Genomic DNA, 12,704 nt, shown 5'->3' with positions numbered 1-12,704 from the left:
ATCAGGCTCAACTATATTTACTATGTATAAAGAAAAGCTTAAACATATCGGTAAATTCTTTTAAAAGATCAATCTAGAATATTTGGAAAAAATCAAATAGAAATTCTAGAAATGGAAAAAATATATTAATTAAAACAAAAATATGGGTGGCCAAGTGGGGAGGATTGCTCGAGCCCAGGAGTTTAAGACTAGCCTGGGCAACATAGTGAGACCCTGTCCTTACAAAACATTTTTTAAAGATTAGCTGGGTGTGGTGGCTCATGCCTGTAGTCCCAGCTATTTGGGAAGCTGAGGTGGATTGCTTGAACCCAGGAGTTGGAAGCTGTAGTGAGCTATGATAGCACCGCTGTACTCCAGCCTAGGTGACACAGCAAGACCTTGTCTCTTAAAAAACAAAACAAAACAAAACAAAACAACAACAACTGTGGATTTTGTAGCACATTAGAAACAGCTGAAAAGTGGATTATTAATAAAAAGGTGAAGACATAAACCCAAGTCAAATACGGGCAGACAAGAAAAATATGAAAGTGGGACAGAGACATGGAGGATAAAGTGAGATGGTCTAACACCTATGTTATATTCTAGGAGTTCATTTACTCTATAAGTATATATTTTTAGCAAATATTGTACCAGACACTTTGCAAAGTGCTGGAGAAGAGTAAGACAAGAGGGTTTCCTGTTTCCTGAGTGGATTCTGAAATAACACTGGGCCACCCAGTTGAGACAGACTGCCTTCAGGCTGGATGCGGTGGCTTACGCCTGCAATCCCAGCACTTTGGGAGGCCAAGGGGGGAAGATCGCTTGAGTCCAGAAGTTGGAGACCAGACTGGACAACATAGAGAGACCCCCTCCTCTGCAAAAAATTGAAAAAAAGTCCCAGCTACCCAGGAGACTGAGGTGGGAGGATTGCTTGAACTCAGGGCTTCGAGGTTGCAGTGAGCTATGATCTCACCACTGCGCTCCATCCTGGGAGACAGAACGAGACTTCTCTCTTTCTCAAAAAACAAAAACAAACAAACAAACAAACAAACAAAACCCCCCCACAAAAAACAGCTCCGATGCTGGCTCCTCCAGGAAGCCTTCCCTGACTACACATACACACACGCACGCACACTACCCGGGGTCAGGAGCCTCTTAAGTGAGCGGGTTAGACCCAGTGCGCCCTCTATCTCCTCTGCCCCTACCCCTCGCGCAAGGCCCTCGCGGCCGGAATAGTCGCGCATTGACCGACTGGACTCTAAAGCCCCTTGGGGCAGGTGCTGTGTCCAGTAGTGTATCTGGCGATGCACCGAGTCCTTTCCACGGAGGGCAAGCAGGTGAAATGGCACGGAGGTGGAAAGGGGCCTAGCCACAGAGCGCCTCGAGCTGGGCAGTCAATCCTTGGGAAGCCCTGGTGGTCTTCGCCTCGCCGGGTTCGGAACAGCAGGCTGGGATCCGCAACCATCGAGACGCATCCGCCGAGACCTCCGAGCATCCTAGAGAGGACACGGAAGCGGGTCTTTCCTTTCGCACCTGTCTGATAGCGTCCGCAGCTCACTTCCGGGCCGCGGAGAGCACTGGCGACCCTAGCGGGTGAGAGGCCCTTCAGGGCCGCGGCGGGTGAGAGCCTCTTCAGGGTCGCAGCGGGTGGCGGGTGAAGTGGTAAACGGGCGCGGGGACGGGTTTTGGTGCCGCAACGGGGCTCGGCGGCAGCGGGGTTGTACTAGAGCCCGTCTCCCTCCGCTCAGCCCCGGCTGAGGGCGGCAAGTCTCTCAGGAGCTGCCTTCAGCGGCCCCGAGGCCCTGCGGGTCTGGACGCTGAGGGGCCGCCGCGCTGTAGGCTCAGGTAGGAGCGAGGCTGATCCCGCTCTGCCAGGCTTGGCTTAGTGCAGGGCTGGCCACGAACCCGAAGAGATCTTGAACCAAAGCAGAACTCTGTGCAAAGTGAAAGTAATCACATAGGACACTCATTTAAAGAATAGTGATGAGCCAGCCTGGTCAACATAGCGAGACCCTGTCTCTACAAAAATTGAAAAGTAGCCGGGCGTGGTGGCACGCACCTGAGGTCCCAGCTACTCGGGAGGCTGAGGCAGGAGGATCGCCTGAGCCCAGGAGTTCAAGGTTGCACTGACTTACATTCATGCCACTGCACTCCAGCCTGGGCAACATGGGGAGACCCTGTCTCTACAAAAATAAATAATTAGCTGGTCATGGTGGCACTCGCCTGTAGTCCCAGCTACTCGGGAGGCTGAGGTGGGAGGATCGCTTGATCCTAGGAGGCAAAGGCTGCAGTGATCGCACCACTGGTCTCCAGCTGGGGTGACAAAACCCTGAGATCCTGTCTCAGAAACAAAACAAAAGAGTCACAATGGGTGGGGGGAGATAAAGAATAGCAATGGGGCAATTTCTATTTGTCAAATGGCAGAGATAAAAGGTGAATGAGGATCTTTCTTGCCTCCAGGGAATCTGTTAGAGGGAGACACATGGGTAAACATTTGCACTGTAGTGCATTAAATGCACTAGTGGAGTGAACCAATGCAATAGCTAGAAAGGAATGAAAGAGAAATCTCAATGTTGCAGAGTCAATGAATAGACTGAAAATATAAACTTGATTTAAGTGGGGGTAGATAAATACACAAACTCACAATAGAATATTTAGCAGAAGCTTTGGGGTGTGCCTCCTGCCAGCTGCCCATTCTCTGCTCCAGTCAGGTGATCTTTCCGTTTTCTGACAAGCAGGATCTCCTTCCCCTGATGCTTTGGACTTCCAAGTCTGTCTTCCCAGTCTAGGTCTTCCGCATAATCCACTTGGAGGTAAATAGGACTCATCCTCCAGTCTACTTCAAGCCTCTTCTTTTCCTTGAGTACTTGGACTTAGATTAGTTTTCTCTCTTTTTGACTTCACATTTTTTTTTTCAATCTGTACCATGTATTTTGGGAGGCAGTTATCATCTAGTCTCTTTTTTTTTCCTTCTGAGAAGTAGGAGGAGTAGCACTCATCCTACAGAAGTGTTTTAAGTATTAAATGAAATATGTGTTCACATGCTTTCTAAAGAGTAAAGCCTGTACAAGTTAGAAATCTTTAGGTCATTTGTCATAATGGTATATATGTTGCTCCATTGTCTTTTTCAGGTTGAGCGCACCATCACGTCTAAGACATCAGCAAGTTTGTTGGTTTTAATCTCCAAAATACGTCTTGATTTTGTCTGACTCTTTGCCACCACCCTGATCTAAGCCCTTATCATCTGCTTGAATCACTGTAAGTGCCATTTCCCTCTTGCCACCTCTAGCCTATTCCCTGTCAACACACAGGCAGAATGACTTTTATAAAACATGTAGTTCCTCGCTAAAGTAAGAAATCAGAATAAAGTTCATAATTCTTTCTGTGGCGCAGGCTCTGGGTGATCTGGTTTCTGTCTGCCTCTGCCACCTCTTCTGGTGCAGCTCTGCTCGTCACTGCTGAAGCCACACTGGGATATGGCTTGTTCTTGGACACCCAGAGTAATTTCTTAGCCTCAGGGCTTTTGCCTGGAATGCTCTTAGAATGACTGACTCATTCTCATCCTTGAGTCAGCCTGGTATCATGTCTTTAGAAAAGCCTTCTTCAAGTCAGTTGCCCCCTGTTAACAGAGCACCCTACTTATTTTCTTTCTAGAACTTGTCTCCACTTGCAGTTTTTAAAAGAGTTGCTTCCATTTGACTTTTTCTGTCTGCTGTACCAGCATATGAGTTTCAGGAGGGTAAGCTCCCAGTGTGTCTTGTTCTCTATTTTATTTGTTGTTTCTGCCTGCCTCGTGTGTGTGTATATGTGTGTGTTTGTGTGTTGCATGTATGTTTCCTTTAGTATTGGAAGAGTAGGCCCTGGTGACTCACCCAGTTATAACCCGTTATATATTATTCTCTGATTGTAGTGTTATTCTCCAGTGAGATCCTAAGTTATTTGTGAGTATAAAAGCAAAATCTTAGACATTTTCTGTTCAGTCTCTGTACCTAATAGTTGCTTAGCAAATGATTACTATGTTGAATTGACCTGACTTTTGGGATCTGTGTTCAGTCTTTTGAAAATGCCTTGTAAAAGGTAATTACTGTGTTCTCCAGTGGAATATTCCTTGATGTAGAGACAGAACTGGGATGGGCTGACCTTTCACGTGTCCCTTGTTCTCAAAAGGGTCATTGATGCAGTCATTCTCAGTCTCCTCAGAGGGAGTGTGAAGATGCTTAAAGAGCATCCAGAGATGGCGGAAGCTCCTCAGCAGCAGTTGGGTATTCCTGTGGTGAAACTGGAGAAAGAGTTGCCATGGGGCAGAGCAAGGGAGGACCCTAGTCCAGAGACTTTTCGGCTGAGGTTTCGGCAGTTCCGCTACCAGGAGGCAGCTGGACCCCAGGAAGCTCTTAGGGAGCTCCAGGAACTCTGTCGTCGGTGGCTGAGGCCCGAGTTGCACACCAAGGAGCAGATCCTGGAGCTGCTGGTGCTGGAGCAGTTCCTCACTATCCTGCCCCGCGAGTTCTACGCCTGGATCCGGGAGCATGGCCCAGAGAGTGGCAAGGCCCTGGCCGCCATGGTGGAGGACCTGACAGAAAGAGCGCTGGAGGCCAAGGCGGTGGGTGAGGAGGGGATCCAGGTCTGGCACCCTTGGCGTGGGCAGGGAATGTTAAAGAATCCAAAGATTTGAGGAAGCAGTAGGAGTGGACGAGGTGTGGAACCTCCCTCCTCTGCCCTCAGACTCCGTGAAGTTCTTTTTGGAGAGCAGTGGCGTTTTCAGCAAGAAAGGCCATTCCCAGGGGAGATGCTGCCATGCAGAAGGGCCTGAAGCCTCTGTTTGGTCATGAGGGCAGAGGCCTGGCCATATTTCCCTTTTGGGCATCAGGCAAAAAGAAGGCAGTTGTGATTGTTTTTGGGGTCCCTCATAGACCTGACCCTGCTTTGGACAGAGATGCCTCTGGGAAGGCAGAGAATCCCGCCTGGGGAATATTTTTCCGGAAAAGGGTTGTCCATGGCAGTACTGTTTCTCTGTGGCTCATAGGGCTCGTGTAACAATTCTCTGGTGCTGCTCTAATGACACCAAGTGATTTGGCACCGCACGTGCTTCCTTGAAGTTCCAGCCATATTTCGGTCACTTTGTGGTACAGCCCCCTGACGGATGACTGGGAAAGGAGAGCAGGACTGATGACACCGTCTTGCTCACAAGCCCCCGTCCTTCTGTAGTTCAGCCTCCCATGCACACTCTCGTCACCCTGACTTCCTGTCTTCAGAATCCTAAGAGAATTTTTTCCTACTCAACTCAGGAGCTTGAAAGTGGACCAGAAATGCCTTGTTTTTGTGAGTACTTCTCAGTGAGAGAGTCCTCCTGATTTTTCTTGCTCTTTTTAATTTATTATTTTTGAGACAGGGTCAGCCAACAGCCTAGGCTGGAGTGCAGTGGCACAATCCTAGCTTACTGCAGCCTTGAGCTCCTGGCTCAGTTGATCCTCCCACCTCAGCCTCCTGAGTAGCTGAGACCACAGGCGTGTACCACCATGCCTGGCTAATTTTTTTATTTTTTGTAGAGATGGAGTCTCGCCATGTTGCCCAGGCTTCCTGGCTCTCTTTAAAGCAGCTATTTCTCACTGGCCTGTTCACTGCAGGGTCTAAGCTTTGCATTTTTTATTTTCAGCTTTTTCAATTAGGAATTTTTTTTTTCTAGTAGTGAGTATATTGTATTAAAATTCTCAGCAGGATAATATTTGGGCTTGGTGATGGCAGGTAGAGGGGACCCTTGTCAAATGGCGTGGACAGATAAAAGTTGCTCAGGGCCTGATGCGTGAGTTTAGCTTCCTTTTCACTTCCTCACTAATGTCCTGGGGAAGAGCTCAGCTGATTTTTCCTTCCTCTCCCCTGAAGCTGGAATGGTTCTTTTCTTGGTTCTCTTTTTAGATTTTAGTTCAACTCCCTTCATAACAGCCTTGCCCAGGCCTCATTCTAATCGGTGTTGGGAACTGTTCTTAGGTTCCATGCCACAGGCAGGGAGAGCAGGAGGAAACAGCACTTTGCAGAGGCGCTTGGGAGCCAGGCATCCAGCTGGGGCCAGTGGAGGTCAAGCCTGAGTGGGGGATGCCCCCTGGGGAAGGAGTTCAAGGTCCAGACCCAGGTACCGAGGAGCAGCTCAGTCAGGACCCTGGAGATGAGACACGGGCCTTCCAGGAGCAAGGTGAGTAAGACGCAGACAGTGGGGATGTCAGGTCATAGGAAACAGTGCTGTGCAGCCAACTCTCTTCAGAAACCCAGCAATGGAGCAACTAAGTTACCCACGAGGTGTAATTGTGAATTTTCTTGGCTACTTCCTCCACCTTAGGAAATAGATGAAGTGAAATTGTTTCTTCTCCCTTTACTCTCTGGTGTCTGGAGGGGATATCTGGGATCATGCTTTCATATTATTTCTCTTTTCTTTCCCTCAGATCCCTTCTAGAAACTACCAAGAAATATTCAGCTGACTTGCAGGAATACTTTTTCAGTAGGCAGATAAACCATATCCCCCAAAGTAATATGTAACTTTCTTTCTTTCTTTCTTTCTTTTTTGAGATGGGGTCTCACTCTGTCACCCAGGTTGGAGTGCAGTGGCACGATCTCAGCTCACTGCAACCTTTGCCTCCTGGGTTGAAGCAATTCTCCTGCTTCAGCCTCCCAAGTAGCTGGGACTACAGGCATGTGCCACCATGCCCTGTTAATTTTTTTGTATTTTTAGTGGAGACGGGGTTTCACCATGTTAGCCAGGATGGTCTCGATCTCCTGACCTCGTGATCTGTCCACCTCAGCCTCCCAAAGTGCTGGGATTACAGGCGTGAGCCACCGCGCCCAGCCCACGTAGCTTTATTTTGTTACTGAATCTCAAAGGAGGTTATTCCCAGAGTGTGACTGGGTAGCATGGGTAGCCCTGAAGGGACAGGGCCAGGACAATCTTGCCAGCTGAGAACAGGGCAGGAGACACCCAGGCCCCAGCTGAGAATAGGGCAAGGGACACCCAGGCCCCTGTGCGGGTGAAAATGTGGTACCAGAGTGAAAAGGGATTCTGTCTGGAGTCTTCTGGTTCCTGAGGTTGTGCGCATCTGGTAGGGGACACATTTGAACGAGCTAACAGCATAACATCATTGATCGTTCTGATCTTTCTCATGCTTTTTGTCCCTGCTTAGCACTACCTGTTCTGCAGGCGGGTCCTGGCCTCCCCGCAATGAATCCCAGAGACCAAGAGATGGCAGCCGGGTTCTTTACTGCTGGATCGCAGGTGAGCTCTGACTCCCTTTGCAGAAATCATGACTGTTGCTTTGATTGAGGTTCACCTTCCCCAAGGTTTCTCTGCACAACAGTGTGCCCTTCCCGCCCCCAAGTTGAGTCATTCTCCCTTCCTAGTCCCGGTGGACCTGATGGTGTGGTTTCCTCCACTGAACCATCAGCCGCAGTTATTAATTTACATCGAACCTTATGTCTGTCGCCCAGGCTGGAGTGCAATGGCACGGTCTTGGCTCACTGCAGGCTCCGCCTCCTGGGTTCACATCATTCTCCTGCCTCAGCCTCCCAAGCAGCTGGGACTACAGGCACATGCCACCTTGCCTGGCTAATTTTTTGTATTTTTAGTAGAGACGGGGTTTCACCGTGTTAGCCAGGATGGTCTCGATCTCCTGATCTTGTGATCCACCCACTTCGGCCTCCCAAAGTGCTGGGATTACAGGCATGAGCCACCGCGCCCAGCCACAGATGGACTCTTATAACTGTTACAGATAGAAACCCCCTAGGGCTATCTAGGCCGTGCTGATTGGCCCCGAGATAACCCTTTGTGGGTGCCGTTTATGGGTACTTCTGCTGCTGCTTTTTCTGTTTTGGAAACTTTCCTGTCCCCTAACCTCAGCAGGAATGTGGCTGACTCAGGGTTGGGGCTTTCAGAAGCATTGAGCAGGGTGGTCTCTTTGGCCATACAGGCCACACTAGGAGTTGGACCTCGTTAACATTACTTATCTGCCACAAATGAGGTAACTGAAGCATAGATGGGGTGCTCTCTTTTCCACAGGGTGCTGAGCACTAGTAGCAGGGAGGCGGGGGCTTTCCAGTGGGGCACCTTCCTCAAGGAGGCGAGTCTAAAAGAGTTCTTTGAAGAAGAAAAGGTGTTGTTTGGCAGAAAAAAGAAGGGGATCAAGTCTGGCCCTGCTCAAGCCGTATTTGGGCAAGGCTGGATGCCAGCATCATTTCCCTTTCCTGTTCTCCAAGGATGTACTTTGGAGGGGATGAGGAATGACATCAGTGCTTTTTAATTTGGTTGGACCCTCCCTTGTACCATAATAGTTCTTCGTGGTGCAGTGAGTGAGAAATTGAGGATGCATTTATTTTATCACAGCCTTGTTCTTAAGACAGGGCTTGGCCGAATGTGAACTTTGTTCTTGATGAGAAGGTAAATAGTGGCTGCCAGGCTCTGTCAAGCATGAGGTGTGAGTGGGAGGCTGCTACAGAGTGGAAATGAGGTGACTTGGTTGTTAGGGGCAAGCTGAGCCCCAGCCACAGAGGCTCAAAACTGCAGTGGCTCAAACAAGTAGATTACTCCCATTCAACTGTTGGGAGGAAGCTGGTTGGGAGGAAGTTGGATTACAGACATGAGCCACTGTCTCTGGCCTAGGATTCTTTCTTTATTCATAGCAATCTCCTATTGTTGCAGGGGTTGGGGCCATTTAAAGATATGGCCCTGGCCTTCCCTGAGGAGGAGTGGAGGCATGTGACCCCAGCCCAGATAGACTGCTTTGGGGAGTATGTGGAACCGCAGGACTGCAGGGTCTCTCCAGGTAAGACTGTCTCCACCCACAGGTGAGGAACTGGGGAGTTCTGAAAGCTCAGGTGAGGGGTCCTGCCGTAGCTCTGGCACTCCTGGCAAAGGGAGGGGACTTCATGGCAGGCGGGTAAATGGGTCCAGCATGGACCGTGGGGCACGAGGAGCTGCTTTCCTGTGTCAATAGAGGAGCCAAATGATGGAGCAGGAAAATATGAGGCCATTATTCTGGCTGTATGGAGACAGGTCGGTCATAAGGACCCCCAAACACCTACATTGTGTCCATGATTAAAGACACTGAGGGCTTGAGAACAAGATACCAACAGCAAAAGATGGGGCATCTGAGCTTGTTCAGATATTTATTGAGTGCTCCCTGCATGTGGGCCCTGTGTTAGTGGTTTTCTCTTGCGGCAGGAAGTGGGCAGGACTAACGTGCACGAAAGCATTGGAGCTCACGGTGTGCACGTAGGAGGGCACGAGGGGGCTTCGCGATGGGAGAGGTCGGAGTGGCCTGAGTCACAGAGGAAGCAGAGCTGCGCTGGGCCTCAGGTGGTGGCTGGGTTTGACCTGGGCTCAGAGCCTGGGGGGATGCGGCCATTGTGTGTGACAGCAGCTCATGGGAGGAGGAGCAGCGAGAGAGAGCCCACAGGGGCTGCCAGCAGAGCGTACTGTGGGGCTTTGGGGCTGCCAGGGCGAGGGACAGTATGGAGAGACTGCATGCGTGGAATCAGGATGCCGGCGGGGAGAGGAAACACTGTGGCTGGAGCGGCCTGTCCTTGTTCTTTGATTTTCTTCTTTTTTGTTTCATAACTTCTTTGTGAGTTGTGCACGGACCACCCATCTGTACCGACCCCACCTAGCCTTTTCTTATCCTGAAATGCCTTGAAGGATGAGCAAGATTATCCCTGTGCTTCCTTCAGGATGTAAGAGAATCCATCCTGCCCCTCCACTTGCTGACCCTGACCTTGAGCATCTCCCTTGAGCTTTCCAGGTCTCAGTTTCCTCTGTTGTGGAATGGGGCTGTTCATGGAACCTGTCCTCATGGTGCCATGAGGATGAAGGGAGGTGACACATCTAAATGTGTGGTGACCATGGTAGTGTTAGATTGTTTAGTTAGTGCTGTAAGTATTACTAAGGGATTCTTGTAGGAGCCCTCAGCCTTCACTCATTTATTCACCACAGAGGTGGACTTGGCTCTGTGGCCAGTGCTGTTCTGGTCACTATGAAGAGTTAAAAATAAAGGCGCTTGCCTGTGGGGTCTTAGAGTTCAGGGGAAGAGGCCATGTGCATGTAATAGTGGGATACAGTAAGGGGCACTGGTCTCCTGGGAGACCTGGGTCCAGGGTACGGTTGACACAGCGTGGCAGTGATGCAAGTGGCAGAAAGATGTCAGCATACTTTATGTGGAGATGTGTGATTGCTGTAACGGCAGAGGATGACAGAACAAAGCAGGGGCTCGAGTGATGAGCCCCAGACAAAGGTGCCAGTGTCCTGGTGCCAGGGTCCCCCTCAGGGATATTCCTCTCCCAGTGATGCTGCTGTGTGGGGTGAGGAGCCCCTCGCCCCCATTCTCAGAAGATTTTCATGCCCTCCTGGCCATTTCTGACTGTTCTGGAGACTGGTTCTGTCCTTGTCCCCTCACCAGCTCAGTGTCTCAGAACTCAGAGCAACTCAAGCCCATACCTGAACATTTCTGCCGAGGCCAGGTGACATGAAGGCCTGTTTCCCAAGTGTACCATTCACTTGCTGTCCCAGCTCTCAGGTCTTCCTGGGATTCACACTCGGGTTGTCCTGGTGCTTGTACTGACAGCTGCTTGGGGCTGGGCCTGAGCTGCTTCACCTGTAAAGAGACTGAATGCACAGGGCAGGGTTGAGCTAGGTGGCTGCCCAGATCACTTCCAGTTGTTCGTCTGTTCTCATTAGCAGACGGTGAGGTGCAGACCTTGTCGTCTGGGTTGTAATTGCAGTAATGGCCACAAGGACTGGAGCAAGAACTCACAACAGGATTTGGAATCACAGAGGCAAAAAGTAGCAGGTGCAGAAACCTGAATGCAGGACTCTGCAGGCTGGTTCCCAGGATGGTGAGCGTCCTGGAGTGAAAGATGAGTGCTCAGAGGAGTAAGGAGGAGGTAGGAGTGAGTAGAGTGAGGCCGCTGAGGAGTCCGTAAGGACTCCGGGTCCTTGTTTTAAAATTTTTTCTGCGCAGAGTAATGTGATGGAGGTTTTACTTGAGGAAAATTGGATTGACGCCAGGGTACGGCCAGTCTGGAGGGTTGAAATAGTGTAGGCACTGGGGTAAGAGCAGGAACCAGGCCAGTGGTCATGTAGAAGGGGGTTTACTGAAATATGCTTCCAAGGATGGGCCACAGATTGGCCAGAGGGGAGGAAAGAGAAGAGTCAGAGAGGAGTCTACGTCTTAGGATCCTGGCTAAGGGACTGGAAAAATTATGTTACTACTGTCAGAAAGGGAGGGAAGCATTTTCCTAAGAGGGAGGAAGAATGGAAAGTTCCATTTGTTGACTTTGAGATCTAAGTGGATGGTCCCTGGAAGTAGCTGCAAGTCAGGTACATGGTCTGGGAGTTAAAATAATATCATGAACCATTGCATTCCTGCTCCATGTGTGCAGTAAACTTCATGAGTGTACAATCCATTTTGAAGGTGAAGAATGTAAGGCTCGGAGAGGTTAATTGATTTTCCCATGATCACACAGCAATTGAGCAGCCAGTGCAGCACTCAAAACGGGTTTCTCACTGCTATGTCCCTTCTCTTCCACTACTGTGTCTTTCTCCCAGTGTCTCTATTTATACTTAGGTATCATTGTATTTATTTTTCCCCCAGCTTTATATTTTGAACTCTTATTATACAAATTTTCAAACATACAGAAAAGCTAAGACTAGTACAGGGAACACACTTAGGTCTTTATCTAGATTCACCAATTGTTAACATTTGCCATATTTAGCTGTATAATGTGTGGTTTTTTTTGGAATGATATGGAAGTTGGAGGCATCTCAATCTTTCATTTGTAAATACTTCAGCATTTGTCTAACAATGACATTCCCAACATAGCCCAGTAGCATAATTTCATCTAAGAAAATAAACATAAATTCGATATATGTAACATCTAGTGCATAGTCAGCTTTCCCCAAGATCTAGTTGTGGTTTGTGCATTGCATTTAGTTTTAATCTTACTATTCATAACACCTCAAAACTGAAAACTACCCAAATGAATATCAGTCAAATTAATAAGTAGGTTGCAATCTATCTATATCTGTATATCTATCTATATATACATACACACACACACATACATATACTCAGTGGAATACTATACACCAATGAAAAAGAATAAACTACAGCTTCACACCATGATATAGGTGAACGTCACAAACATGATATTGAGTAGAAGAAGCCAGAAACAATGTGTGAGACAATTACCTGAAGTTCAAGAACAGGCAAAAAAGTCTGGACAGTGTGTTCCCGTTGGTATAGTATATATGTATACTATATACGTATATCATGTATATGCTGTATACGTATATCTCGTATATGCTGTATACGTATATCTCGTATATGCTGTATACGTATATCACGTATATGCTGTATACGTATATCTCGTATATGCTGTATACGTATATCTCGTATATGCTGTATACGTATATCTCGTATATGCTGTATACGTATATCTCGTATATGCTGTATACGTATATCTCGTATATGCTGTATACGTATATCTCGTATATGCTGTATACGTATATCTCGTATATGCTGTATACGTATATCTCGTATATGCTGTATACGTATATCTCGTATATGCTGTATACGTATATCTCGTATATGCTGTATACGTATATCTCGTATATGCTGTATACGTATATCTCGTATATGCTGTATACGTATATCTCGTATATGCTGTATACGTATATCTCGTATATGCTGTAT

General features: G+C 48.3%; 1 protein-coding gene across 8 annotated transcripts in view; it reads left to right on the top strand.

Moving 5' to 3' along the window:
- Positions 1–1,189: 1,189 nt before the first annotated feature.
- The window catches only part of ZSCAN25 (zinc finger and SCAN domain containing 25), a 54,729-nt gene continuing 43,214 nt past the window's right edge, over positions 1,190–12,704 (top strand). The window contains exons 1-8 of one of the 8 annotated variants that reach the window (XM_055393123.2): positions 1,245–1,824; positions 2,718–2,792; positions 3,111–3,237; positions 3,634–3,718; positions 4,147–4,579; positions 5,965–6,166; positions 7,146–7,237; positions 8,657–8,780. In XM_055393123.2, coding sequence (XP_055249098.1) covers positions 4,193–4,579; positions 5,965–6,166; positions 7,146–7,237; positions 8,657–8,780 — 805 coding nt within the window. In that variant the 5' untranslated portion in view covers positions 1,245–1,824; positions 2,718–2,792; positions 3,111–3,237; positions 3,634–3,718; positions 4,147–4,192. Of the gene's footprint in view, positions 1,825–2,717; positions 2,793–3,110; positions 3,238–3,633; positions 3,719–4,146; positions 4,580–5,964; positions 6,167–7,145; positions 7,238–8,656; positions 8,781–12,704 lie in introns of all 8 variants that reach the window. The other 7 variants (XM_004045856.5, XM_055393122.2, XM_055393119.2 and 4 more) reach the window with 7 other exon arrangements.

Source organism: Gorilla gorilla, chromosome 6 (assembly GCF_029281585.2).
Source record: "Gorilla gorilla gorilla isolate KB3781 chromosome 6, NHGRI_mGorGor1-v2.1_pri, whole genome shotgun sequence".
NCBI classification, from domain to species: Eukaryota; Metazoa; Chordata; class Mammalia; order Primates; family Hominidae; genus Gorilla; species Gorilla gorilla.
The sequence above is the reverse complement of the archived record's forward strand: the minus strand, read 5'-3'. Positions and strand labels throughout refer to the sequence as shown.